This window comes from Ictalurus punctatus, chromosome 7 (assembly GCF_001660625.3).
Source record: "Ictalurus punctatus breed USDA103 chromosome 7, Coco_2.0, whole genome shotgun sequence".
NCBI classification, from domain to species: Eukaryota; Metazoa; Chordata; class Actinopteri; order Siluriformes; family Ictaluridae; genus Ictalurus; species Ictalurus punctatus.
This window is the reverse complement of record NC_030422.2, coordinates 34,454,231-34,479,632: the sequence shown is the minus strand read 5'-3', so window position 1 is coordinate 34,479,632 and position 25,402 is coordinate 34,454,231. Positions and strand designations below refer to the sequence as shown.

The following is a 25,402-nucleotide window of genomic DNA, read 5'->3' as shown; positions in this document are numbered from 1 at the left end:
CCTCACTTTTATTCTGTCTTATTTTATACTATAAACTCCTACACTTTATATATTAAATTTTCCCCCCTTAAAAACTCCTTAACACACACACACACACACACACACACAGATCAGTCATAACATTAAAAGCAGGTGAAGTGAACAACATGGATTATCTCACTACAATAGCCCCTGTCAAGGGAATTTATCAGGTAGCAAGTGTACTCGAAGTTCTCGAAGCGTGTGTTGGAACCAGGAAAAATGGCCAAGCATAGGGATCTGAGCAACTTTGATAAGGGCAAAATTGTAATGGCTAGATGACTGGGTCAGGGCATCTCAAACAACAGGAATGCAGTGGTTAGTACCTACCAAAAGTGGTCCAAGGAAAGACAACTGGTTAACCCGCGACAGGGTCATGGGCCCCCAAGGCCCATTGGTACGGATGGAAAGCAAAGTCTAACAAATCTGGTCCGATCCAAGAGCAACTGTAGCACAAATTGATGAAAAAGTTAATGCTGTTATATTAGAAAGGAGTCAGAACACACATCCTTTCCACACTCTAAAAACTTAAAGTACGATGTGCTCTTTTTTTTGGTGAAATATTTCTACACTTTAGAAATATTAGTAAATTTAGTAAATTTAGTAAATTTTAAAGCTGTGAAATCTACTTTAATTTTTTTAAAGTAGATCTGAATAACTATATTTAGTGCCATGACACCTAAAATTGAGTAGATATCATTAAAAACCTGTCAATGCAACAGAAACCCACAAAAGTGAAACAAACAAAAATGAGTAGATATAATTGAAAAACTACGGAGATGTAACAGGAAATGAGAATATTATTTAACAGAACAAATATGCTACATTTACTAAATGTTTTTAACTGAAATTAATTCATACTGGACTTTTAATTACATTTGTAACAGTGTACAAAACCAGTGAGCTGAACAAACCTGTAAGACTTTAATCTTCAGTGGGACACAAAAGGAGACGTCAGGCAGAACGTCAGAAGAGACTGATACCCTCAATCACCATTCACTATCATTGCATCTTTTTTATATAAAATAAATGAATAGTGAGTGAGTAAATACTCGGTCTCTCTTTGTGTTCCGTAAAAGAAAGATATACAAGTGTGGATGACATTAGTGTTAGTAGATGACAGGATTGTTAAAACTATACCTCACAAAGTAAGCACTTCCTAAAGAAATGTTACCTTTGAAAATAAAGCACAGAGAAATAATGTATAATAATTTTCCTTTGCAATTAACATTTATTCCTAAAGTAAGGCAAGTTCTTTGCTCTTGCAATATTCAGTTGGTTTTGTCCATTTTTATGTTTCCAGTAATTTACTGGTTCATACACATCCGGAAGTGCACAGGCAACATGTTTGTCTTACTTCCCCTGACTCCTGTTTTGAGGGAGTAATTCTGCAGAATGTGTGTGTTTCATTCATGCATTTAAAAATCCCATTTGGGTAGATACAAAAGCTTACAAAGGTGGAATATTTTAATCAGGGTTATACATGTGAAAGCCTTTACCATTCAGTACCATTCATTACCATGCAGTACCATTCATTAATGTGCTGTGATGTGCCTCTGTTGAGGAATTCTTCTCTAAAAGAAAAAAAACAACAAATTTCACAGTGAAACTATTTTAAAAGACTAACAATAATGAGGTTTGAGATTAAAAACACACTAAAAATGACTACAATGTAAAATATTTTCATCCACCGCCCACTTTATTAGGAACCCCTGTACACATGCACATTTATGCAGTTATCTAATCAGCCAATCATGTGACAGCAGCGTAAAGAATAATCATGCAGATGCAGATCAAGAGTTTCAGTTAATGTTCACTGCATCATGTGATCTCTGTGACTAACTGTGGCATGGTTGTTGGTACCAGATGGACTGGTTTGTGTACTTCAGAAACTGCTGATCTCCTGGGATTTTCACACACAACAGTCTCTAGAGTTTACACAGAATGGTAATAACTGTAGCTCTTGAAACTGATCAGTATTATTAATCCATTATCAAATATTCTGATTGAGATTTATCAAAAATATTAAGGATATATTTTCATGAAATAAGATGTACATTTTAGACAAAATTAACTGTTGGATTTTTAGGCATTTATTTTGGTATATATATATATTTTTTATTGTTGTGATATTTACAAAGCCACCGAATTGTTTTTAAGAGTGCAAGCACCACAAGCAAGGAGACAACCCTGATCAGGTCAGTAGAAGGACATTTACCACTTTAACCAACACCGTCTCTGTGCTATGATAAGGCCTATATATCTGACTGATATATTTCATGAATGTTGTTCCTATGTAAGTACAAGCATAACTGCTGTGTACAACCTTTTCCAAGATCTTGGAGATGAAGGGGAGATTTGATATAGGTCTACAGCTGAACAGTTGACAGGGGTCACGGTCAGGTTTTTTAATCAGGGATTTAATAACTGCTAGTTAAATAATTTAGGTACATAGCCAGTGCTAAGGGAAGAATTTATTATTTTTAGAAGTGGTGTGATTACTTCTGTTATTATCCGTTTGAAGAAACATGTAGATAAGGGATCGAGTATACAAGTTGATTTTGGTGAAGTAATGAAATTATTTCAGTCTCTCAAAGGGGAGTAAAACATTCCAGTTGTTGATCTGATATTAATCCATTATCTACATGGTTAGTTATCAAGTTGTCCAGCTGATATTTAAAATTCTCAAGAGTTAGATCCCTACTGGGTGTCATGTAATGCGGATGGAGGAGAGTTGAGATGGATGCAATCGCAATAAAAGGGCAAAGGCAGGGAGACAAATCTAAGTCGTGAATCAAAATACATAAACTAGAAATAGATGGAGGTCAGGTGATCTACAATCAACTGTGGCAGGGATAATACAAAAGCACAAACGAGGGAACAGAACGAGATCAAGAACCGGGATGCATAAACACAGAACAAATGTATGTTCCATGTGATTCATTATGTGGAATGTAAATGGATGTGCAGTATTGTCTGATGATATATTTTTTATGCCAGTGTCAAAGATTAATTTCTGTTCAGGAAATCTGAACAGACAATAAAGTCAAAAAAACCCAAACCTAAAACAAAAAGCAGACTGAAAATCTGAACACGCCGACAATTTCTGCATTGCATAAATATCTCATGGTGAACATATCATGATGCTGAATGTGTATTTTCTAATCTCTGTTATGTTTCAATCCAATCAGTCAGCGTTACCAAGATCAGCTGAATGAGGTGAATTACAGCAGACATCTAACATTACTTAGAAAATTCTGAGATCAGACGACTTTACTGCAATTAGACAACATTACTGTGATAAACTAACAAGGTGCCAGGTACAGCTATGAGTTCTGCACATATCTCCAAATATATGAGAGTGTGAGGTTTGTGTGGAGGTTTAAATGTTTGGCCCCGTAGCCTGACTTTTGCAAAGATATTCATCCGCATAAAATTTTTTCCGATTGTGCCATGTTAGAGAGAGACTCAAAGTCACCTTAACACGTGTTACTGTGCATTTCAACTCTGATTTGGCTTCAGAACACATTAATTTACACGGTGTCATTGCTTGGATAACTCTGATGTGGCCTTTATCTGCTGTTTGGACTGAAAGCTCTGGCACCCATTCATTTGCATTTTATGGACCCATGTTTGTGTTCAGATGAAGACAGAAAGGCATACACATCATGGATGACCTGAAGGTGTGCAAATCAGCAAGTTTTCATTTTTGGCTGAAATATCCATTTAACCATTTTATCAAATGTGAAAGTTCCAAATTCTATGTAATCAAGATCTAACTCCCAAGCTTCATGTGAAGAAAAAAAAAATCTGAACAATAAGGTTGCATTGCAGCATTTTTACATCACTGCATTCATTTATTTTTTAGATTGTGAACTCTTGCTGTGCAGCTCGCCAATTTTCATGAAAATTCTTTGAAGTACCTCAAAAGGTATATCAGTTCTTTGGGATAGTAGTTCTTTGGGATACTCAATGTTCAGAACACAGTAGTCCAAGCAGTATAGCAAGAGCATTAGGAACATCTTCGTTCTGAAACAATCTCCCTTTCCAGTATCACAGCAACATTCAGGACATCAGCTGGGAAGAAACCATCATGTCTGGTATCATCACTCAGTCAGGACACCCACCTTAACTCCCCTAACTGACTTCCACATCAGTTAGCTAAAGAGACAAGAAAAGAAAGAGAGGACTTAGTAATTTATTGTACTTCTACAAAGTAGTAATACAATACTGCTACTGGGATAAAAATAATAAAAATTAGCTGCAAGCAGCAATTGCGGATTCCTCAAGATTGCGGACCATTTCAAAATTGACATGGTGGAGAAATGTATCCCACAGATGTAACATTTCAATGCATTTGGATCAATGGCAGATTTTAAGTTCATTTTTGTAGTTTTCCACAAATGATAATTGTCTAGAACAAATCAGGAGTCTGAGAATTTTAGAGAATTATTTCATGTTGATACAACACTAACATTTTGAATTTATTCCTGATGCAAAAACAAATCTGAATGAAGTGTGGTTTGGCTGGATCCAAGACAGTGCCATCTAGTGGACGATAAAGATAGTTAAATATAATGTAACTATTAAAGATACCTTAGTGTCCTTTTTGTGTGTGCCACAGATCAAGTCCAAAGTTTAATGTTCCATTGATTTATGGACAAGAAATATGCACAACAGATGTCAATTCACCAATATGTAAATAGTTCAGCAAATTTTTTATTTGATTCCTTATTGCTCATCACCCTATAGAAAGACATGCATCACAGTTCAAGTCAATCGGACCTACAGTACAAAAGGAGATTTTTGTAGTTTTGAACAAAGTACAGGAAAACCCATCATGGTGTACGTTATGGGTCCCAATGGATTTTTTTGTTCCCGATAAGAAATAAGGCACATATATCAATTTTCAGACATTTTGGACTTGTGGGACCAAGGGAAAATCATGTAGATTTGGGCATGACCTGTAGTGCCACCTATGGACTCATGTGGGCCATTTGTTTTGTGGCAGTTACTCGTGGCCTGTAGTATCAATGTGCCAAATTTCACAATTTACCATTCATATCTTGCATTACTGGGCACCTTAGGGAGAGAAGGAGGACAACAACAACAACAACAACATATCCTCCAGACAGAGGAATCCTAAAAATAAAAATATTTACCATCTTACCTCAAAAACTTTATAAAAATAAATAAAGTAAAAAAAAATTGCTTGGATTTTCTCTCATGAAATAAGGTAGGCCCTGAAGAACTCCTTCCCTTTTCTTCTGATTAGAGATCTGCCAATAAATTACATAACTGTTATTCAAAAACAAAGTGATAGTCATATAAAGGACCAACAGAAGACGCAGAAGCACAAAAGTGCAAAGGCAAGTAAGGATAATTACAGAAACAAAGTCACATTACAGAGATAGCCACAATGTTATCCATGACCACAGTAACATGAAGCTTCACCTCAAACCAATCACCAAGTGTTGTAGGAAGGTGAAAGTGGCTTCCTCAAAATGTTTTTACCTCAAAGTGATTTGTAGCACACACACACACACTGGAAATGGTGTAGCAAAAGTTCAACCAATGTGAAAAAAAAGAAAAGGAAAAAAAAAACCCTGATACTTTGTACCCGATGTGTCATCTTTCATAATTGTGATTAATGGTCCTTTAAAAAAAAAAAAAAAAGGAAGCAGTTCATTAAATTCATAGATTACTTATTTTGTCATACATTGAATCTTCACACTTTCCACATTTTCAAGGCCATGTGGAACAATTTCCAAAATTCATTAAAATGTGGTAAACGGAACTGAATCTGAGAGTATAAGACTTGTTTGCTAAAAGCAAAACAAAGGCTTTATTCACACTGCAGGAATTTTATATTGTGTGTTTACATTTTTTCTTTTAGACAGACTGTTCAACTGCAAATTTGTTCTGGTGAATGACAGGCATTCAAAATCTTTCTGCAGAACTCTGTTGAAGATTCTGTACATCAGAGTTTCATCTGAACTTCAACAAAACATTTCACATTTATAGAGTTTTGTCTACGTTCATCAAGTAATCACATTTATACGTTTATTTATTAATCAAGACAGCTCTAGTGTGCACGTCTATTACACAACTATCAGTGCTGTTCTGCTGGATATCGGCTCATTTCTGGAGCAGAACAAACTAAAGTTCATTAGACTTACCTCTTGATCAATGCGGGTCATCACATGTTGGATTTCGGGTATTTCACTGCCTCTCGGTGTTGTACAACTGCAGGAGCCGTGGGAGGTGCTGATCAAGCCCTTCAAACAATGCCTTCTTTAAGTCAGGTGACACAAGCCTGCACAACTCAAACACAACCTGTTGAAGAGAACCAAATTTAAAATAGTTAAGACCCAAATCTCCACCATTCTGAAGGCATAAAGTACGTATTCATGTGTAAGCAAAGATTTGTTTTATTTATGAAAAATAAATGAACATTAGAACAGATTTACTTGTCTCTGACTGAACAAAGCAGGCCATATTAAACTGGGTTAAATATACAAATCCACACAGTTCACCAGTCCAATAGAATCTGTACAACACATTAGCAATACTTCTGCTCTGTTTACACCCAGAAAATATAAAATACTTACTTTAGTATCAAATTTCTGTCAAGTGTTTACAGCGGGCTCGGGATTTATGGTCTGTGAACACGTGCTGAACAATCAACCAACACGTGCAACCCTGACCGAGTGAGAACGACTCAAACGATTCAAGAAGAGGATTCTGATTCGGTTCATTTAAAGAATCATTACCAAAGCCGTTTATCCTATTTCGATAGCATGAATGAACCCAATCAGTTGAACCGACTCATTTAACCAAATCGCTCAGTAAGCCAACGCCGACAAGAATTTCAGGCTTATTTTAAAACTTTGTTTAAAAACGAATGGGACACGAATTTACACTTCCAATACACTTATATTTTAAACACACACCTACATTAAGCACCCCATTTCAAACACGTTCACAAGAATCAGCTGCAACCAATCAGTGTGATTAGCATCAGATGCTCAGAGACCAAAATGAGGCTTGAGAAGTGACGTCGGCAGCATTTTATTCACAAATCACACATACAAAGAAGTACACAATATTCTCTAAAATAACAAGTTACCTCAAAAACATGGCATGAATTACCTCAAAATGTTTTGCAGAGAAACACATTCTGCAAAGCAGTTTACTGCCTACAAATGCCTCTACAAATGCACCTCAACAGCAAATTGTCAAAAAAAAAAAAGCTTAACCATTTTGAAAATAACATCAAATGCATATTAATATTGAGATTAATATCAAATAAAATGAATTACCTGACTTGGACGCATCCAACATGTCCACCGATAAAAAAAGAGCACAATCTGGCTTGTGAAGGAAACTTAATGTCTTGCGGAAGTGACGTACACAGTAATGTAATTGGTTGATAATTAACACATTGTGTTGGACACATGTGATTCCATATAAATAATTAAATGTTGCGCCAACTCGTTTAAATAGAGAGAAGCTAGAGAAAGTGATGAGAAAGAGAGAGAAGAAGAAGAAGAAGAAGAAAAAAAACAAAAACAAAAAAAAAAACAAAACAAAAAAAAAAACACACACACAACACACACAACACACAACATGAGCTTTCTGCTGCAAATTCTTCTTGCTTTGTTTATCTCTCTGCTTGGGGGACTTTACCTCCTTGGAGCCTTTCGTCGTCGAAGGTCTGGAGAACCTCCTCTGGATAAAGGTCCTCTTCCATGGCTGGGACATGTCCTGGAGTTCAGGAGGGACACTGCAAAGTTTCTAGAGAGGATGAGAAAGAAGCACGGGGATATTTTCACTGTGCAGCTGGGAGGGTTTTACTTCACTTTCCTCACAGACCCACTGTCCTTCGGCTCGATGGTTAAAGAGGCCCGGGCCAAACTGGACTTTAATGAGTTTGCTAAGCACCTTTTCCAGTGTGTTTTTGGTTACCATCCCTTAGATGATGACCACAAACTCATGGCCTGGTGGTGATAACACAAGCCATGATGAACAACCTACAGAACCTCATGTTGCACAACATTGGGCCTGGAAATGATGATGACCGACCGTGGCAGGAGGATGGGCTCTTCGCTTACTGCTATAACATCGTGTTCCGAGACGGATATCCGGCGCTTTTTGGAAATGAAGTGGCCAAGACTGCAGGAAGTGTGGATAAAGCAAAGGAAGTTGACCGAAAGGAGTCAAATGAACTCTTTTATGAGTTCCATAAATATGATCAACTTTTCCCAAAGCTGGCCTACAGAGTTCTGGGACCTTCTGAGAAAATGGAAGCAGAGAGACTGAAGAAGCTTTTCTGGAAAGTCCTCGCTGTGGAGAAGGTGAACACCAAACAGAACATTAACGGCTGGGTATCTGAATCACAGCAGATGCGTGCCGAGCGTGGAATGCATGAGTCCATGCTGGACAGATACATGTTCCTGCTCCTGTGGGCGTCACAGGGTAACACAGATCCTGCATCATTCTGGCTTCTTCTCTTCCTCATGAAGCACCCAGAGGCCATGAAAGCGGTGAAGAGCAAGGTCGATGAGGTTCTGCATGAAACCGGACAGGAGGTGAAGCGTGGTGGCCCGCTGATTAACCTGACCCGAGACATGCTTCTCAAAACCCCGGTTCTGGACAGTGCAGTGGATGAGAGCCTGCGCATGACGGCTGCTCCTGTGCTTACACGAGCCGTTCTGGAGGACATGAGCCTGAAAATGGACAACGGCCACGAATACAAGATCCGCAAAGGTGACCGTGTGTCCCTCTTCCCCTACACTGCTGTCCAGATGGACCCAGAGGTGCACCCTGATCCACACACCTTCAAGTACAACCGCTTCCTCACACCCGATGGCAGAAAAAAGACAGAATTCTACAAAGGAGGAAAGAAAGTGAAGTACTACAACATGCCGTGGGGTGCCGGGGTCAGCATGTGTCCCGGGAGGTTCTTCGCCATCAACGAGCTCAAGCAGTTCGTCTTCCTCATGCTCACATATTTTGACTTTGAGTTGAAGAACCCAGATGTAGAGATCCCAGACATCGATGTGAGGCGGTGGGGATTCGGGATGATGCAGCCAACGCAGGACATCCCGTTCAGATACAGGCTCAGGTTTTAGACAATGCAACTGTACGTATTATGAACATCTCGCATTTTACCTTCATGCTAGGTCAGAGTTGATTACTATTATTATTTTTAGTATTATTAATAGCTTTGCTAATCATTCATATTCATATTCATGTTTAAAGAAAGCCTCAGTTGTAATAATCTGTCTTTATTGGTGATCAAGATGAATGTATAAATATTTTCCCAAGATTAAACAATTTCCTGCTTCAGACTGTATACTGTATAAATATTACAACGAGTTTTATTTTGATCTGTTCTACGGAAAGCACTTTAAGACTTATGATGAATAAAATGATAATAATATGAAAGGTGAAATAGAAATAGTGACTTATTTACTGCCTCATGTGTGTATATGTCTGTGACTATATAAAAAATTGTTTCAGTAACTCAGTTACAGCATCAGATCCTCTGAATAAACGGTTTCCCATCAGTTATTTTAAATAATTAATTTCACACATCTTTCAAAACTCAAAGCAGTTATCCTCACCTCCAAAATGCACTAAAAGTACTGAAACACTTCACACACACCTCAAACTCAACTCATTCTAACAGAACAACAAACAAAAGGTTCTCTCTCAACAAGAACATGACCTTGACCTCACAACACACTTACCTGAAAAACATCACATCAGGAAACATTACGTAAGATTGTGTCTTTGATTTTTCTATGAAGTCTCAGAAATGGTGCAGAATTATGTTATTTAGTTTGTTTAGTATTTTGATTTGTTTATTAGAATGTGTGTGTGAAATCTCTTTAAAGCAGAAGAAATATTACAAAACTGAGAAAAATGGATTTCTGCCTCTCTCTCAGTCAAAGACAAGTATTTATGACAAAGAATAGCAAACGTTCAGCTTATTCAGTGTGTTGAGTGCAGGATATTCAGTCATTCTTCCTCCATTATTATTAATAGCTTTATTTGTGATGTGTATATTAGTTATCTCTCTGATGGAGAAGATTGCAGCATTAGAGGTGTGCATGCAGACTCTAGAGAGGGTTAGTGAGAGTGAGATCAGTGCAGTTTCTGTAGAGGAAAATCTGGATGCCTCAGGCGGAGATAACAATCCCCCAACTCCATCATTAGATCCCTCACAGTGGGGCGAATGGGTGACGACTCAGTAGCATAATCGCAAAGCCAAAGCTAACGCTAAGTCTTGCCCACGGGAGCACCACTCTTCTCTGCTTTACGTGTCCAACAGGTTTGTTCTCCTCAGTGAAGCACCCACTGAGAAACCTGAAAGAGCTCCCAAAAACCTAGTCATAAATTCAAGGCCATATTCTAAATTCCTTTGTGAATTTGCAGATTTCATCTCAAACCTGGTCGTTTCTGTAGATAAAGCATTTCATACCACGATGAAAATGATTTTCAAACCAAATGAGGTGAGCCACTTGTTAAAATATCAGGCTACAGAGCTCAGTGTACTTCGTATGCTGTGCAGGTCTGGTAGGCCCCAGCACTGCTTTTTCTACTGTGCTTCTACAAGCATGTATGGTATACCGTTGGATTCAGAGACATCATTTTGTACATCATTTTGTCTATTTATGTGTTTTCAAAATATGACCTCACTTACTGTTTTACAACGTTACTGTCAACATGTATTGCATGCAGTAGATAAACAGTTTTGAATATAAAATAATAATAATAATAATAATAATAATAATAATAATAATTTTTGTGTTTAAAGGTAAGGCTTGGACAAAAATTGAAGGTTGTGAAAAATTTTAAAGGGTTTTTAAGAAATTTACATAAACTGACATTAGAAGCTTCCAAACAATCAGAATCATGATAACTTTAAACAAATTAAAAATACTGTGGGGGGAAAACACCCTTTTCCTGATTATAGCAATCAAATGAGATTAAAATGAATCTGTCTGCCAAGATTGGTGTGAAAATGTGAAAGCATAGATAGCATAAAATTTTTAAATGGTGGACGGTAAAAGTCAGATGACACCAGAATAATTAATAAAATTAGAATTTATTCTTTTCTTTTGGTGGTTTAGTGGTTAGCACGTTTGCCTCACACCTCCAGGGTCTAGGGCTCAAGTCCTGCCGGGGCCATGTGTGTGCAGAGTTTGCATGTTCTCCCCGTGCTGCGGGCGTTTCCTCCAGGTACCGTGGTTTCCTCCCCGAGGTCCAAATACATGCATGGTAGGCTGAATGGCGTGTCTAAAGTGTCCGTAGTGTATGAATGGGTGTGTGAGTGTGTATGTGATTGTGCCCTGCAGTGGACTGGCTGTCCAGGGTGTACCCTGCCTTGTGCCCAATGCTCCCTGGGATAGGCTTCAGGTTCCCCGTGACCCTGACAAAGGAGTAAGCAGTAGAAGATGGATGGATAGTTTCTTTTAGTGACCCCTAGTGCTCAAATATCTCAAATGTTTATCTTTTTAGTTAAAAGTTTCATGTCAATCCATTAAGCTATATGTCGACATAAGACCTCACTTCCTGTTGGATGTATCGTTCTACAGAAGAATGCTTTTGAATAGCTTAACAATTTCTGATAGCTTTTGTGGAGTCTCAAGATCATCTCAGCTAAATTTGATGAAGGTTGAACAAAAATTGTGAGCTGTGAAAACTTAAATGCTTTAAAAAACAACAACAACAAAAACCTCAAATTGGTGGAAAATCCAGAATATGACGTCATAGAGTTGATGTCAAATGCTTCTAAAGTTATAAGTAAAAATGTACCTGACCCAATGGTGACACTAGACGCTAGACTTTTGCCCAGTCAGTGTGCCAAATTTCAAAACTATTTACCATACGGTTCTAGGGGCTGCCATAGACTTTCAGCATAGAAGAAGAAGAGGAAGAAGGACACGAACAAAGGTAATATGGTTCCAGCACCTTCTGAACTTCAACTATAGTACTACTACTACTACTATTATATTTCTTATTATTGTTAATAATAATAATAATAATAATAATAATAATAATAATAATCAGAAGAAGAAGAAGAAAACAGTCACTACAGGGTGCCTACACACCATTGGGGTTTGGCCCCCTAATTATAAGCAAAAGAACTTCTTTTAATTCTTTTAATACAGTGCATCCGGAAAGTATTCACAGCGCTTCACTTTCTCCACATTTCGTTATGTTACAGCCTTATTCCAAAATGGATTAAATTCATTATTTTCCTCAAAATTCTACAAACAACACCCCATAATGACAACGTGAAAGAAGTTTATTTTAAATTTTTGCAAATTTATTAAAAATAAAAAACAACAAAAAAGCACATGTACATAAGTATTCACACCCTTTACTCAATACTTTGTTGACACACCTTTAGCACCAATTACAGCCTCAAGTCTTTTTGAGAATGATGCTACAAGCTTAGCACACCTATTTTTGGGCAGTTCCTCCCATTCTTCTTTGCAGGACCTCTCAAGCTCCATCAGGTTGGATGGGGAGCGTCGGTGCACAGCCATTTTCAGATCTCTCCAGAGATGTTCAATCGGGTTCAAGTCTGGGCTCTGGCTGGGCCACTCAAGGATATTCACAGAGTCGTCCTGTAGCCACTCGTTTGTTATCTTGGCTGTGTGCTTAGGGTCGTTGTCCTGTTGGAAGATGAACCTTCGCCCCAGTCTGAGGTCCAGAGCTCTCTGGAGCAGGTTTTCATCAAGGACGTCTCTGTACATTTCTGCATTCATCTTTCCCTAGATCCTGACTATTCTCCCAGTTCCTGCTGCTGAAAAACATCCCCACAGCATGATGCTTCCACCACCATGCTTCACTGTAGGGATGGTATTGACCAGGTGCTGAGTGGTGACTGGTTTCCTCCAGACATGACGCTTGCCATTCAGGCCAATGAGTTCAATCTTTGTTCAATCTTTGGTCTGAGAGTCCTTCAGGTGCCTTTTGGCAAACTCCAGGCGGGCTGTCATGTGCCTTTTACTGAGGAGTGTCTTCGTCTGGCCACTCTACCATACAGGCCTGATTGGTGGAGTTCTGCAGAGATGGTTGTTCTTCTGGAAGGTTCTCCTCTCTCCACAGAGACACGCTGGAGCTCTGTCAGAGTGACCATCGGGTTTTTGGTCTCCTCCCTGACTAAGGCCCTTCTCCCCCGATCGCTCAGTTTGGCCGGGCAGCCAGCTCTAGGAAGAGTCCTGGTGGTTCCAGACTTCTTCCATTTACGGATGATGGAGGCCGCTGTGCTCATTGGGACCTTCAGTGCTGCAGAAATGTTTCTGTACCCATCCCCAGATCTGTGCCTCGATACAATCATGTCTCGGAGGTCTACAGACAATTCCTTGGACTTCATGGCTTGGTTTGTGCTCTGACATGCAGTGTTAACTGTGGGACCTTATATAGACAGGTGTGTGCATTTCCAAATCATGTCCAATCAACTGAATGTACCACAGGTTGACTCCAATCAAGTTGTAGAAACATCTCAAGGAAGATCAGTGGAAACAGGATGCACCTGAGCTCAATTTTGAGTGTCATGGAAAAGGCTGTGAATACTTATGTACATGTGTTTTTTTTTTGTTTTTTTTAAATAAATTTGCAAAGATTTCAAACAAACTTCTTTCACGTTGTCATTATGGGGTATTGTTTGTAGAATTTTGAGGAAAATAATGAATTTAATCCATTTTGGAATAAGACTGTAACATAACAAAATGTGGAGAAATTGAAGTGCTGAGACTTTCCGGATGCACTGTAACTCAGGACGAGTTCACAATGCAGCAAGTTGAAGACACAAACGTTTCTTACTTTGCTGCTGAGTTCCTTAACCAAACCAAACATTGTGTTTCTTGGCTGATTTCATGTTGGTCATAAGAGGGCAGTATACTCAAACAAATTCATCATAGTGTGTCAGGTTTCCCTCACTGTTATCTTGGGCTTGTGTAGACAATCTGCCACACAGAGATAATGTTCTTTCTTTATTTTATACTAACTATAAACTCCTAAACTTTATATATTTGATTTTCCCCCTTAAAACTGCTTAACAAATTATATATATATATATATATATATATATATATATATATATATATATATATATATATATATATATATATATGTGTGTGTGTGTGTGTGTGTGTGTGTGTGTGTGTGTGTGCACTGATGAGTCATAACATTAAAAGCGATGACAGGTGAAGTGAACATTGATTATCTCACTACAATGGCACCTATCAAGGGAATATATAAGGCAGTAAGTGTACAGTCAGTTCTCGAAGTTGATATGTTGGAAGCAGGAAAAATGGGCAAGCGTAAGGATCTGAGCAACTTTGATAAGGGCAAAATTGTGATGGCTAGACGACTGGGTCAGGGCATCTCCAAAACAGCAGGAATGCAGTGGTTAGTACCTACCAAAAGTGGTCCAAGGAAAGACAACTGGTTAACCCACGACAGGGTCATGGGCCCCCAAGGCCCATTGGTACGGATGGAAAGCAAAGGCTAACAAATCTGGTCCGATCCCACAGAAGAGCGACTATAGCACAAATTGATGAAAAAGTTAATGCTGTTTCTATTAGAAAGGAGTCAGAACACACATCCTTTCCACACTCTAAAAACTTTAAGTACGATGTGCTCTTTTTTTTGGTGAAATATTTCTACACTTTAGAAATATTGAGTAAATTTTAAAGCTGTGAAATCTACTTGAATTTTTTTAAAGTAGATCTGAATAACTATAATTAGTGCCATGACACCTAAAATTGAGTAGATATCATTAAAAACCTGTCAATGCAACAGAAACCCACAAAAGTGAAACAAACAAAAATGAGTAGATATAATTGAAAAACTACGGAGATGTAACAGAAAATGAGAATATTATTTAACAGAACAAATATGCTACATTTACTAAATGTTTTTAACTGAAATTAATTCATACTGGACTTTTAATTACATTTGTAACAGTGTACAAAACCAGTGAGCTGAACAAACCTGTAAGACTTTAATCTTCAGTGGGACACAAAAGGAGACGTCAGGCAGAACGTCAGAAGAGACTGATACCCTCAATCACCATTCACTATCACTGCATCTTTTTTATATAAAATAAATGAATAGTGAGTGAGTAAATACTCTGTATTTCACGTGTGCTAACACCGGACAGTACAGTACTACTAAGACAATAGGTACAGTAAGTGACAGTGTAACGATGAACAGTACACAGTTTTAGTTTGGGAGTGTCTGATATAACAGGTAGTGCAAAAGATAGGTGCCAAGGAGTAACCATATAATGTAAAAATGGTATAAATGTAAACATAACATGCTATGACTGAGTATTCAATAAATTAACTTATACCAAATATGAACATTGCAGTTATAGTGGTAGCAGCCAGGTAAAGTGTATATAAATTGTAAATAGTGACAATAAATTAGATACTATATTTTTATAATGCAGTAGCAGCAAAAAATTCAACAATTTTGTAAGAGTTCAATGTGCGAGCTCTTAGCAAACGCACGCTTTTGGGTCTTTAGCGACACTGACTTTGTTTACTTTCGACACGTGCTTTTGGTTTATGTCCTGTCTCCGCCCCTGTATTGTCATTGGTTGTTTCCCGTGTGTGTGTGTCATCATTATTTTCAGCCGTTTTGTGTTTCACCCCGGATTACGTTTGTCATCTAAACTCCTCGTGTGTCTTTGCACTTTGCGTAGTATTGAGTGTTATCACCATACCAAGCGTTTGTACCCTGTTCCTCATTTTGATTCACGTTCTTTGATCTTGTTTCTTGTTCTCGATTCTTGCCTTGCCTCGTTTATGCCTGTTTGCTGATCGTCTGACCCATTGCCTGTTTGTGACCATGCTATTACCTTATGATTTGGATTTGTCTACCTGTCTCGCTTTATTAAAAACTCTTATCTGCACTTGCATCTGTCCTAACCTTCAATATGTGGAATACGTGACAACGACCTTAGTGTTAGTAGATGAAAGGGTTTTTTTAAACTATACCTCATACAGGAAGTACTTCATAAAGAAATGTTACCTTTGAAAATAAAGCACAGAGAAACATAGTGTATAAATAGCTTTCCTTTGTAATTAACATTTATTCCTAAAGTAAGGCAAGTTCACCAGGAAGTGCACAGGCAACATATTTGTCTTATTTCCCCTGACTCCTGTTTTGAGGGAGTAATTCTGCACCATGTACATTTCATCCATGCTTTTAAAAATCCCATTTGGTTAGATACAAAAGCTCACAAAAGGTGGAACATTTGTGAACGCCTTTACCATTCATTAACATGCAGTACCATTCATTACCGTTCATTAATGTGGTGCGACGTGCCTCTGATGAGGAGTTTTTCTCTAAAAGAAAAAAGCAATTTCACAGTGAAACTGTATTTTAAAAGACTTACAATAATGAGGTTTGAGATTAAAAACACTGATTTTCCGAGTAATAACTATGAGAGCGGTTCAAACAGATTGTCCCTACTGGTAGGTCAGAGATTTTCCAATTCTCACTTGAATGAAGAACTGTGGGTTTGCACACACAAAAAACCCGGAACATCTCATTTTTATACCTGAGATGATATGATAGCACTGCAACATATTTGTCTTATTTCCCCTGACTACTGTTTTGAGGAATTTATTCTGCACCATGTACATTCCATCCATGCATTTAAAAATCCCATCTGGTTAGATAAAAAAGCTCACAAAGGTGAACATTTTAATCAGGGTTATACATCTGAAAGCCTTTACCATTCAGTACCATTCAGTACCATTCATTACTATTTAATACCATTCATTACCATTCATTAATGTTCTGTGATGTGCCTATGTTGAGGAGTTCTTCTAAGTCAGGCAACGGTGCCAAGGATATTCATCAGCATAAAAAATGGTCAGATTGTGCTATGTTAATTAGAGAGACTCGAAGTCGCCTTCATTAACACGTGTTATTTACTGTGCATTTCAACTCTGAGAAGTCAGCGCTCTTGAGAATCTCTGATTTTCCAAGAAGGAATTATGAGTTGTTCAAATGGATTTCCTCTACTGGTAGGTCAGAGATTTTCCAATTCACACACAGAAATGTGGGTTTGTACACAAGGGAAAAAAAACTGGTACATCTGGTTTTCCTGTATGAGATCATCTAGCACTACTGGAATTCAAAGTACAGTAGAGGGGCGGAGTCTGAACTCAAAGTGTTTAAACAGAGAGAAGCTGGAGGAAGTGTTGAGAGTACACACACCACTGAGAGAGAGAGAGAGAGAGAGAGAGAGAGAGAGAGAGAGAGAGAGAAAAGAAACAACATGAGCTTTCTGCTGCAAATTCTTCTTGCTTTGTTTATCTCTCTGCTTGGGGGACTTTACCTCCTTGGAGCCTTTCGTCGTCGAAGGTCTGGAGAACCTCCTCTGGATAAAGGTCCTCTTCCATGGCTGGGACACGTCCTGGAGTTCAGGAGGGACACTGCAAAGTTTCTAGAGAGGATGAGAAAGAAGCACGGGGATATTTTCACTGTGCAGCTGGGAGGGTTTTATTTCACTTTCCTCACAGACCCACTGTCCTTCGGCTCGGTGGTTAAAGAGGCCCGGGCCAAACTGGACTTTAATGAGTTCGCTAAGCACCTGGTCCAGCGTGTTTTTGGTTACCATCCCTTAGAAGATGACCACAAGCTCATTCAGGCATCCAGCAACAAGCATCTGATGGGTGATGGCCTGGTGGTGATAACACAAGCCATGATGAACAACCTACAGAACCTCATGTTGCACAACATTGGGCCTGGAAATGATGATGACCGACCGTGGCAGGAGGATGGGCTTTTCGCTTACTGCTATAACATTGTGTTCCGAGCCGGATATCTGGCGCTTTTTGGAAATGAAGTAAGCAAAACTGCAGGAAGCGTGGATAAAGCAAAGGAAGTCGACCGAATGGAGTCAAATGAGCTCTTTTATGAGTTCCGTAAATATGATCAACTTTTCCCAAAGCTGGCCTACGGAGTTCTGGGACCTTCTGAGAAAATGGAAGCAGAGAGACTGAAGAAGCTTTTCTGGAAAGTCCTCGCTGTGGAGAAGGTGAACACCAAAGAGAACATTAGCGGCTGGGTATCTGAATCACAGCAGATGCGTGCCGAGCGTGGAATGCATGAGTCCATGCTGGACAGATACATGTTCCTGCTCCTGTGGGCATCCCAGGGTAACACAGGTCCTGCATCATTCTGGCTTCTTCTCTTCCTCATGAAGCACCCAGAGGCCATGAAAGCGGTGAAGAGCGAGGTCGATGAGGTTCTGCATGAAACCGGACAGGAGGTGAAGCGTGGTGGCCCGCTGATTAACCTGACCCGAGACATGCTTCTCAAAACCCCGGTTCTGGACAGTGCAGTGGATGAGAGCCTGCGCATGACGGCTGCTCCTGTGCTTACACGAGCCGTTCTGGAGGACATGAGCCTGAAAATGGACAACGGCCACGAATACAAGATCCGCAAAGGTGACCGTGTGTCCCTCTTCCCCTACACTGCTGTCCAGATGGACCCAGAGGTGCACCCTGATCCACACACCTTCAAGTACAACCGCTTCCTCACACCCGACGGCAGAAAAAAGACAGAATTCTACAAAGGAGGAAAGAAAGTGAAGTACTACAACATGCCGTGGGGTGCCGGGGTCAGCATGTGTCCCGGGAGGTTCTTCGCCATCAACGAGCTCAAGCAGTTCGTCTTCCTCATGCTCACATATTTTGACTTTGAGTTGAAGAACCCAGATGTAGAGATTCCAGACATCGATGTGAGGCGGTGGGGATTCGGGACGATGCAGCCAACGCGGGACATCCCGTTCAGATACAGGCTCAGGTTTTAGACAATGCAACTGTTCGTATTATTAACATCTCGCATTTTACCTTCATGCTAGGTCAGAGTTGATTACTATTATTATTTTTAGTATTATTAGCTTTGATAATCATTTGTAGAACTTCTTCTACATCCAACTTTCAGAAAGAAAAATAACACATTGTTTATTATTTTTATTATTATTATATTCTAAGCCTTGTTTAAAGAAAGTCTTAGCCACAACAATCCATCCTTATCGGTGCTCGAGGAATATATTTTCCCTAGATTAGACAATTTCCTTCTTCAGTCTGTATATAAATGCTACAACATTTCAGTTTTATTTTGGATGATGAGTTTTGGATGAATAAAGATAATACTATCATTATTTTTACTCTAGATGTTTATTATAACAAATATGATTTGGAAAAGGTGAAATAAAAATATTGACTTTGCACTAACCAGGACTATAAACTAATTGTTTGCTTATTTATTTCCATATACATGCTAAACACTCAGAATTTCCATAGTGTGAAATGTTTCAGAAACTCAGTTTCAACATCAGATGCTCTGACTAAACATTTCCCCATCTTACAGGGTTTAAAAAAATAATTAGTTACACACAGTTATTTCTCAGTACTCAGCTCACTTTTTGATGATGCAGGAATGAATCTGAAATACTGCAGTGTACTTCATTGTGCTTTATTTTTTGCTTCATTCCAAAATTGAACAAATAATAACATAGTATATTCTGTATACATACATAGACACACATGTAGTTGTAAGATACAATATATGTCCAAAAGTATTTGAACCCCTGACCATCACACCCATATGTGGTTCTTCAATTCAATTAAAATTTATTTGTGTCGAGCTTTTCACAATGGACCTTGTCACAAAGCAGCTTTACATAAATGTAAGAGGGGTTGAGGAGAACTTGCGAAGGTCCATTCTCTAAACGGGTTCGAATAATGCAGGCATGCACACTTAGAAATAAAGCTTTTACTAACTTTATTGTCAAAGCTACATTTCCTCATTGAGTCACTGACATGAACTTTTCGTGCTCTTCCCTTGCGCAAGTCCCCCGACTCCAACATGAACACCGTGCGTCACTCGCACAAACGCCACAGCACTACTTCTCATACTCAACACAATGATACTGAAATATAAATGACTCATAACATAAATTAGACTAATCACACAAACATTTAAAATAAAGTAAAGCATTTTAAAAACTCTTATACAAAATATAAAACAGAGAAATAAATCTGACATAAATATATAAACCAGATTTAAAAACAGTTTCTAAATATTTACTAAATTCCTGTAGTTGCTCATTGATAAGCTTCTCTAGAATTCTTGAGAGGATACAAAGTTTAGAGATTGGCCATTAGTTGTTCATATATCAGGATTCTCTTCTTTCAGCGGAGGGAGTGATAGTGAGAGTAAGATAAAAATGAGGGAAAGGGGCTCAGCATTAAAATCAGCATATAGCTTATAAGGAAAATAAGGATCTAATTTGTCTGGTCCTGCTGAGTTATAACTATCAAGATTCTTTAAAGCTCTGTGTACCTCAGTAGCAGAAATCTCAGGAAATGAAAATAATTGATTGTGTGTACACTCTTTAAAATAATTCTTTGTAAATATCACAATAATAAAAAGCTATACTACCTTAATAAAATCTCTGAATAGCAATTAAGTGATTTTTTGAGTTGGCCATACCAAAATAAATGCCTGAAAATCCAACACTTAATTTTGTTTAAAATTTACATCTATTATTTAAGTTTATTTCATGAAAAGAAATTAGCATTTGGCTAACAAATTATATTTTTATCCATGTTTGACCATGTTTGACCTCAAGCAGTTCGCCACCCCAGCAACTCACAAGGCCAGTAAACAGCTCGACCTCATCCTCACACGTAACTGCACCACACATAATCTTCTCATACTCCTCTCCACACCTCTGACCATTTCTTTATCCAGTTTTCTATTTCTCTCCCCTCACCCCCTCACTGTCTCCACCTTCGCTCCCTCTCCCCCTCACACTTCTCCTCCGTTGTCACAACCTCACTTCAATCTGATAGCCACCTCTCCTCACTGGACTTAAACACCGCAACTGACATGCTATGTTACACTCTAACATCTTCTCTTGACAGCATCTGCCCCCTAACCTCCAGACCTGCTCGCACATCACCCTCTAGCCCTTGGCTCTCAGAAGCTCTGCGTAACAACCGGGCCAAACTAAGAGAATCTGAAAGGAAATGGCATAAATCTAACGATCTGACTGACCTAACCAATTACCAGACACTTCTCTCCTCTTTTTCCCATAGCATCTCCACTGATAAAGCCACATACTACCAGGAGAAGATTGGTAGTTCTAGCAACACCCGCATTCTTTTCAAAACCTTTTCTTCTCTTCTCTGTCCCCCTCCTCCACCTTCCCCTCCCTCTCTCACTGCAGATGACTTTGCCACTTTCTTTTCCAACAAGGTTACATCAATCATCAATAACCATCAGTTACATCAATGAACCAGTTCTCAAACCCAGACATGCATAGACCGACTCCTCCTCCATGTAACTCCCAACTGACTTCCTTCTCTCCTCTCTCACAGTCTGATGTCTCTAAACTCCTCCTCTCTAGCCATCCCACCACCTGTCCTCTTGACCCTCTATCCCTTCTCAACTTCTTCAGTCCATCTCTTCCACACTATTACCTGCACTCACACACATTTTAAAAACACATCCCTCTCTACTGGCACATACCCTACCTCATTTAAGCAGGCCTGGGTTACCCCACTGCTTAAAAAACCATCACTCAACCCTGCTGCGGGTGACAATTACAGACCTGTTTCCCTCCTCCCTTTCCTTTCCAAAACTCTTGAAAGAGCCGTTTTTAATCAACTCTCCAATTTTATCACACAGAACAACCTCCTGGACACCAAGCAGTCTGGCTTCAAGAGCAACCACTCCACGGAGACTGCTCTGCTTTCCGTCACTAAAGCCTTACGACTAGCAAGAGTAACCTCTAGATCATCTGTCCTCATCCTACTCGACCTCTCTGCTGCTTCGACACTGCCGATGCTCCTGTCAACTCTCTCCAGCCTGGGCATCACTGGAACGGTTCTGCGCTGGGTGGAATCATATCTCTCAGACAGATCCTTCAAGGTATTGTGGAGGGAAGGATCTTCTGAAACTCAGCAACTCACAACTGGTGTTCCACAGGGGTCAGTCTGCTCATTTTTGTTTACACTACATCTCTAGGGCAGGTGAGTGAGTCTCATGGCTTCTCATATCATTGCTATCCTGATGACGCAAAGCTCTATTTGTCCTTCCAGCCTGACGATCGATATGTCACTACACGAATCTGTGCTTCCTGTCTGACATCTCAGTCTGGATGAGGGAACACCACCTTAAGCTCAACTTGGCAAAAACTGAAAAAACTGTCCTTCAATCATCCACACCCTCACTGTACAGCTCGGCTCAACCACACTGAAGTCACCCAGGACGGCCAGGAACCTTGGGGTGATTCTTGACGACAGCTTGACCTTTACAGACTACATCTCAACAACTGCACGGTCCGGTAGGTTCATCCTGTACAACATCAAGAAAATCCGACCCTACCTCACTGAACAGGCTACAAAGATACTAGTCCAGGCTCTTGTTATCGCTAAACTGGACTACTGCAACTCACTACTCTCGGGCCTCCCAGCAGCTCCATCAATTCAGAATGCAGCAGCGCGCCTTGTATTCAACCGGCCCAAGAGAACCCATGTTACACCCCTCTTCATCTCCCTCCACTGGCTTCCTGTAGCCGCCCGCATCAAATTCAAGGCCTTGATGCTCACCTACAAGACCTTGTCTGGAACAGCACCCTCCTACCTCAACTCTCTCCTGAAGGCTTACGTTCCCTCACACAATCTGTGATCAATCAACGACATAAGCTTGGTAGTTCCCACTCAGCGTGGCTCAAGGTCCCTTTCCAGAACTTTCACACTAACTGTCCCTCAGTGGTGGAATGAACTTCCAACCTCAATCTGGACTGCAGAATTACCATCTCCTAAACTAATAAATGTAAATGCCAAATCAAATTAAAAATATTATAAGAAATATATAAGAAAGGTTATAAGAAAGGTTTTAATCCATCAAAGGCCTAATAATGACTTTAATTTAATTCATGATTAAACATGATTACGTTGTAATAGTACATGGAGTACTTTATTAATCAGAAAATAATAAGTGAATGTTCATGTAAGTGAAACTTGGCCAAACTGATGTAAGTCCTGCTTGTGGGACATCACCGAACACACAGTTCTCACTCACAGTTTGTATCTTTTTCTTCCTAGCTCGATAATTTGTTATCTCTCATTTCTTAGCGTGTGTGCACTATTATTGCCGAGCTGTATGAGTGGACTATTGCTCAAACGGCTGAAGTTAGATAAATACAGAACGTTGTATGCAAAGGCCTGTGTATGCAAATGTGCAAGTACTGATAAGGCCACCTGTGTTAGAGAAGATGCAGCAATGTGTGTGTTAGTATGGTATATTTTCAAAAGCAAATGGTGCATGGAAGAAATCAATTGGTATATGTTAAGAGATCAAAAGGAGATCTAATCATGAGTTACCAAATGTTTGAAATATTAGAGAAGAATCAGTATATTATTCAGAGAAACTAAAATCAAAGTAGGTCAAGCTGGTGTGACGGACATGTGAAGTTACTGACTGCACATTCCTCCACTGGAAAACTTATCTTTTTCTTCTAGGCTTGCTCTGTCATATCTCAGAAAAATCTGTACGCAAATCAGTAAAATGTAAACTAAAAAAAAAAAATGAAGCTGACTGAGTGTGCTCCTCAGTTATAGATAAGATATAAAGAAAGGAATATATGTGTGCTGAGATGACAGAAATGCGATTAGAAGAAAACATGGAAAAACCCCACTCAACAAGGTCAACAATGATTGTCTCAAGGCATTTGCTTTGCAAACTGACTCGGCTCTTGTTACCATGGTAATCAAAATCTAATCTCTTTTTGCCATCAAAAACCTCGAGACTCAGACATTTTTGTTTTTGCTGAAGAGGATTCCACTACATGATGTTTTATATTTTGAAGCTTTAATAACATTTCTGCTTCATAATTTTGTCATTTATAGCCGTGAGCTAAAGCAGCAGGTAGATTTAAATTGGCAACTTCAACACCACAAACTTAAAATTTATAACTTTATAACTTTATTATTTTCTAAACTTTAAGATAATAAGGTAATTTCAAAAGCTCCATGAAGCCTGCGCAAGGCTGCGATGGTGTATGGTCAAGGGCGTAGCAACCTTTATAACTGGGGGGGGGGGGGGGTCATTTAGACAAATAATAATGACATTTTAATAAGTTTATTTTGATTAATCGCAATGTAGCTGTTCGCATAAAACAAAGGCTTTAAGACCACACAGAAGTCTTTACCAGCTGATGGCAACTAATTTGCAAGTGGCAATCCCATTGGTTAGTGCTCACCATCTCGGGTGTACGCATACCACATGATTAATATTCATAAGCTGAACACCCTACCAGGCATTAGCATGACAGACACTGTCCTGCTGACAATATGTACAATATCTACCTGAGGGAAGATGTGAGCAAAAAGAGAAGTCTTCTTCGATCATTTTAAGTTAATGTTGATAAATACACTCACTGTCCACTTTATTAGGAACACCTGTAAACTTGCACATTCATGCAGTTTATCCAATCAGCCAGGTCAAGAGCTTCAGTTAATGTTCACATCGATCATCAGAAGGGGGAGAAAAGTGTGACTTTAACTGTGGCGTGGTTGTTGGTACCAGATGGGCTGGTTTGAGTATTTCAGAAACTGCTGATGTCCTGGATTTTTCATACTCATCAGTTGCTAAGGTTTGTACAGAATGGTACAAAAAACAAAAAACACTGAGTGTGCCACAGTTCTGAGGGTGGAAACACGTTGTTGATAAGAGAGGTCAGAGGAAAAAGGACAGATTGGTTTGAGCTGGCAGGAAGGATATAGCAACTCATATAATCACTCTTTACAACCGCGGTGAGCAGAAAAGCATCTCAGCATGCACAAACCATCGAACCTTGAGACTACAACAGTAGAAGTTCACATTGGGTTCCACTTCTGTCAGCCAAGAACAACTTATCGTGGGCACAGACTCATCGAACCTGCACAGCTGAAGGTTAGAAAAAAAATTTGTTGGTGAGTCTATGCCCATGATCGCCTCAGATTCTTGTTCTTGGATGACAGGAGTGGAGGTTGATGTGGTCTTCTGCTGTAGACTTCCTGTCAGCTCAGACCAGTCTACTCATTCTCCTCTGACCTCTCTCATCAACAAGGTGTTTCAGCCTGATGATTGTTAGGCATTATGCTGCTGCCACATGATTGGCTGATTAGATAACTGCATGAATGTACAGGTGTACAGGTGTTCCTAATAAAGTGTCCGGTGAGTGTAGATGAAAATATTTTACATTCTAGTAAGTTTTAGTGTGTTTTAAAGGTATGGATGAAACGTACATGGTGCAGAATAACTCCCTCAAAACAGGAAT

At 39.3% G+C, this 25,402-nt stretch overlaps 1 protein-coding gene, 1 long non-coding RNA gene and 1 pseudogene across 5 annotated transcripts; 2 read left to right on the top strand and 1 right to left on the bottom strand.

Annotated features, from left to right (window-relative positions):
• Positions 1–3,841: 3,841 nt before the first annotated feature.
• Positions 3,842–7,444, bottom strand: LOC108268199 (uncharacterized). Of its 4 annotated transcripts, none has more exons than XR_008396640.1 (5): positions 7,341–7,444; positions 6,198–6,354; positions 5,533–5,674; positions 4,494–5,297; positions 3,842–4,179 (listed from the first exon to the last, which is right to left on the bottom strand). It is a non-coding gene; the product is annotated as an uncharacterized LOC108268199 (long non-coding RNA). The 4 variants fall into 4 exon arrangements; XR_001813273.2 differs by having other exon boundaries at positions 5,189–5,297; positions 7,341–7,442; XR_008396639.1 differs by having other exon boundaries at positions 3,842–5,297; positions 7,341–7,441.
• A 97-nt stretch (positions 7,445–7,541) lies between these two features.
• Positions 7,542–9,452, top strand: LOC108268198 (5-beta-cholestane-3-alpha,7-alpha-diol 12-alpha-hydroxylase-like; annotated as a pseudogene).
• A 7,796-nt stretch (positions 9,453–17,248) lies between these two features.
• On the top strand, positions 17,249–19,304 carry LOC108268189 (5-beta-cholestane-3-alpha,7-alpha-diol 12-alpha-hydroxylase). Its single transcript, XM_017473001.3, has one exon. It carries the CDS (start codon positions 17,339–17,341, stop codon positions 18,875–18,877), a length of 1,539 nt encoding a protein of 512 aa, XP_017328490.1. The 5' UTR covers positions 17,249–17,338; the 3' UTR covers positions 18,878–19,304.
• Positions 19,305–25,402: the final 6,098 nt, after the last annotated feature.

What these genes read in the sequence shown, in the direction of transcription:
- LOC108268189 (XM_017473001.3), top strand. Translation starts at nt 17,339, where the DNA reads ATGAGCTTTCTGCTGCAAATTCTTCTTGCTTTGTTTATCTCTCTGCTT.